This window comes from Tursiops truncatus, chromosome 1, assembly GCF_011762595.2.
Source record: "Tursiops truncatus isolate mTurTru1 chromosome 1, mTurTru1.mat.Y, whole genome shotgun sequence".
NCBI lineage: Eukaryota > Metazoa > Chordata > Mammalia > Artiodactyla > Delphinidae > Tursiops > Tursiops truncatus.
The window spans coordinates 61,006,554-61,010,953 of NC_047034.1; the positions used below are offsets into that span (position 1 = coordinate 61,006,554).

Here is a 4,400-nt window from a genome sequence, read left to right on the forward strand (position 1 = left end):
GGAGGTGATTAGGCTTGGATTAGTGCCCTTATAAAAAAGATCCCAGGGAATTAGCTCACTTCTTCTGCCTTGTGAGGTTATGGTGAAAAGATGGCTATGAATCAGGAAGCAGGCCCTCACCAGACTCAGAACCTGACCATGTGAGCACCCTTATCTCAGGCTTCCAGCCTCCAAAACTTTGAAAAATAAATTTATGTTGTTCAAAAGCCACCCAGTTTATGGTATTTTGTTACAGCATCCCAAGTTGACCATAACACTGCCTAATCATAACTTAAACTTCATATTAAACATATAATACATTAGGGCAAACAACTCCCTTGAAAATTTCCCTTAAATTGCTTTTTGTTAGTCAATTACTGTCTTTAATTTAGAAGGGTTAGAAAGTGTAAATTCAAATTGTACGCAAGCCTGTCTAAAATGAGAGAAATAGGAAGAGAAAGAAGAAATGTACAGATAATTTCTTTTATAAGTAATGTTTCTCTCTATAAAACTATAATGAAATATGTATGGCTAATAAATTATTATAACAATCACTGAGTTCCAAAAGCACTACTCTATAACTAGTATACGGTATCTTAAGAAACATTTAGACGTACAGGTGTCTCTGACTCTGGACTTTGACAACTGCTCTTTAAAAAAATAAATCCTCCATTGAAATTTAGATCAGGCTCATAAAGATTACAATCCCTGGCCTAGCCTCTGAGTTCATGCTAGACAAAACACTTCATTGGTTCAGGTGAATCTTGTGAATTTGTGGGCTGTAAGTAAACATATACATCTTCTTCTAAATAATACATGACAAATTATCTTTATTCTCACAATATAAAAGGATGTTTTGTGAACTTCAATTTTTTTTGATGGGAGGAAAAGAGAAAATTAACCAAATTTAAATAAAATCACCTGTAAAACATGAATACTACTATTGAAAAGGCACATGCTATGGTTAATTTGAAATGCACGTTACAAGAAAAATCTGTCAATTGCTTCTATCCCAATTTTACTGTTATTTAGAAGTAATTCATTATTAGAAATACAAATAATGGAGATAAATTAGAAAAATATTTAACCTACAGTACTAGAGATAAACAATCAAAATGTTTAAATATTGAAGTCCCCCCCCCGAAAAAATCTACTTACCTTTTAAAACACTTGGACTTCTTAAAAAGAAGACTTTATAAGAGTACTTCAAAATATCATTTTTTTTAAATCTCATTAATTCAGGCAATACCAATGTGGACTTTGCTGTTTCCTGCTAAGCCAAGATTAGCACTGGAGTGTGAAAGAGATGGATAAACTAAAGGTGCAAAGAAAGTCTCCTAAGGCTAAGAAATTACTCAAGCTATTTTTGAATATTTTAAAAAAAACATTTTTAAAGGATGTGCTAATTATAAAGTATATATTACTACCACATTTAAAATATTATGTAAGATATGGAATTTCCTGCATGAATATACATATATTTGAAAATCTATAATTTCGACTTTCTACTAAAGACAGTGGACTCTTACTCTTCAATTCTCCTCCACCCAACACACGAATTCCACTCCCATTATGGAGCTAGAAGAGGAAGGGAAAAAGAAAATGTATGGTTTTATATTTTAATTGACTATCATAGATACAGCTGAAGTAACTGAACCAGCAGAAAACATTAATACATAAACCTACATATAAGTACTACTTATTTAAATGCTCCAACTAATAGAGATAAAGGACCACATATAAATTCATTGGTGTAGAACACAAGTTTTTTTTATTAAGCTAAAGTTAAGTTCTTTCTCAGCAAGTATTAAAAGAAATATTGCACATCTTTTAGGTTAATGGTTTAAAAAGCACTCTCTATTGATATTAAATTTTAAAATGATTAATCACCACTCCAGGTACTTATCCTAGAACAAATGCACAAAAAGCATGTGCCAGGAGGTTCACTGTAGTGCTGTTAGTAACAGCAAACGTCCAAAAAAAGAAGAAAGGCTGAGTCGACGATGATACCTTCATACTGTTAAATACTCTGCAATAGTTTAAAAGACTGTATAGATCTATTTTTACTGCCATGCAAAGATCTCCAAGATGTTATGTAAAAAAAAAAAAAAGTTGCAAAACAGTTGTTTACAGTATGACACCATATATTCAGGTCACACACACACTCCTACAGCATTTCTATATGTACACATGTGCTTGTAAGAATTCAAAGAAAAAGGTCTGGAAGAATACTCAGGAAACAGAGAACACTGTTACCTCTCAAAGAGTGTGTGTGTGAAACTGGAATGGGAGAAATCACAAGGATTTGTGCTTCATTCTTATTAAGTTTTTACAAGGACAATGTATTCATGTCACTTGGGACACTAAAAAACAGGAGCAAGGGGAAAAAAATGCCTGCTAACTTCTCTCAAATAACTCACAAACCAGAACTGTTAGGTGTAGCGAAATTTCATTTTCTTTTATTGATTTTAAGTCAAAACCAAATGACATCAACAAATACCTAGCAAAAAGTAACAAAATTGCAAAGAAAAAAATTTTAGTGATGTTGTCTTATCTTCAAATTAAAAAAAAAAGAAAAGAAAAAGAAGAAAGAGTAATGAAAAGATTGCAGAGGAAGGAAGAAAAAAGACCCCTACTATATCCGTCCACTTTTAGCTCAGGCGTGACCCAGAATCCTCACAAATCCACTTTACGCAAAACGAAAAGAACTGGACTACCGTTCCCCCAAGTATCGAAGGTTGTTTTTAGAAAGCTTAACTAAGTAACAGTAAATGCCAAGTGTGTTTCACAGGGGTGGGAATGGGAACGTGAAACCCTACACCTCCTTAAAGCGGTCGAAACCACCGAACAGCAGAGTCCAACTGGGAAAGCGCGCGGGGGTGGGGAGAGCTCAGCTATCACTTTCAGGTTTTGGCTCGGAGCCGCACAACAGTTTACACCGAGTCTGTTTGGAGCGTGGAGTCCCCGAGGGTGGTCAGTGCGTCGCCATGGACACCTAAGCCCTCCCGAGACTTTAGGGGAGGGGCGGTCAACACAAACTTAGGTCCTTCGGCTGAGCGAGGAGAGCGCTGGAGAAGAGCAAAAGCGCCAACTTTTGCTCTAAACGCGGCAGCTCGGGGAGGTTCGACAAGTCTTCTCCCGAGTCCCACTCCAGAAGCGACCCCAACACCTTTCTCGGCCAGTACCGTCTGCCCCCTGTCCGGCCCCCCGAAGGAAAACCCAGTAAGGGCGGCGGCTGGCAGCATGAAAGGGGGACTTAGCCATGGGAGGACACGGGCATGGGATCCGTCCGCCAAGGTCCACCCAGCACCTCGGCGTCTCCGGGGCGTCCCTGCCCAGGCGCTGTCCCACCTCCAATAGCCCCAGCGGCGTGGCCCCCTCCCCCACCTCTGGGCGGCGACCTCAGCGCCTCCGCCCCAGGGCCCCCGCTCACCCAGGTAGCGGCTCCGCAGCCGGGACGGGTCCTCCAGCCCGAGGGACCTTTTCCTCACGTCCCACAACAGGTGTGGGCAGCAGCCACCTCGAGACATGGCTCCGCCGGGCCGGGGGAGGAGAGGAGACCACCGCGTGGGGGAGGGGAAAGGGGGGAGGGGACACGCGGATCAACACCCGAGCCGCACCAGCACCATCCGCGCGCCGGGCCTCGCGGTAGCAGCGAGTTAGATGGCGGTGGCAGCGGCAGCGCCTTCGCCCCCGAAGCCCGGCCGCACCCGGGCCTGAGCTCGCCTCATACTCTCCTGCTCAAGACTACCCAGAACATCCAGAGATCAGCAACTGTTCCCTCCCTCAGCACCCCCTCCTACAGGAGGAGGTGGAGGAGGCGGAGGCGGCCTCGACTCCTCCCTCTCCTCATTCTCGACACCCTCCCTTTCAAGCCTTTCTCGCGAGATAACGACCACCCTGGAGACTGAGGCAGGTGTGTGCCAGGGCTGCCCTTACCCTAGAAAAGTGGGTTCAGACCACTCTAGTCAAATCCTTAATACTCTGGATAAATGAGGAATAGAGACGGAAGAAGCTGAAATCGGAAGTCTCGCGCTCACGAGTCTCATTCCAAAGGAAGCAACAGAGTTGTGCGGCGTCATCTTTAGTCGGGTCATGGAAGGCCCGAAAAGCCCATTTTATCTAGGGGCCTCCTTAACCAAAGTGAAAGGGGATTAGCGCCGGTGCAGCTTCACTTTCCCTTCTCCAACATGGCCTCCGGGCCAGGAAGAAGAAATTGTAGGTTTGGTCTGGACCCCGCCCACGCCCCGGGGCGGGCCAGTCACCGCGGGTCGCTCTGCTTGCGCAAGCGCGCTCCCGGTAGGGCGCCGGGTTGACTCGGTGAGGCTGTCCGTTTGCCACCTGTTTCCGTGACTCCTCCTCCCTCTAGGCAGTCGGAGACCAGGAGGCGGGCTGGGGGCGGGCCATCGCAGAGTCTCCGC

General features: G+C 44.0%; 1 protein-coding gene across 5 annotated transcripts in view; it reads right to left on the bottom strand.

Moving 5' to 3' along the window:
- The window catches only part of DCAF6 (DDB1 and CUL4 associated factor 6), a 172,487-nt gene extending 168,711 nt beyond the window's left edge, over nt 1-3,776 (bottom strand). The window contains exon 1 of one of the 5 annotated variants that reach the window (XM_019952348.2): nt 3,413-3,776. In XM_019952348.2, coding sequence (XP_019807907.1) covers nt 3,413-3,509 — 97 coding nt within the window. In that variant the 5' untranslated portion in view covers nt 3,510-3,776. The remainder of the gene's footprint in view (nt 1-3,412) is intronic. The other 4 variants (XM_019952349.3, XM_019952347.3, XM_019952350.3 and 1 more) reach the window with 4 other exon arrangements.
- Nucleotides 3,777-4,400: the final 624 nt, after the last annotated feature.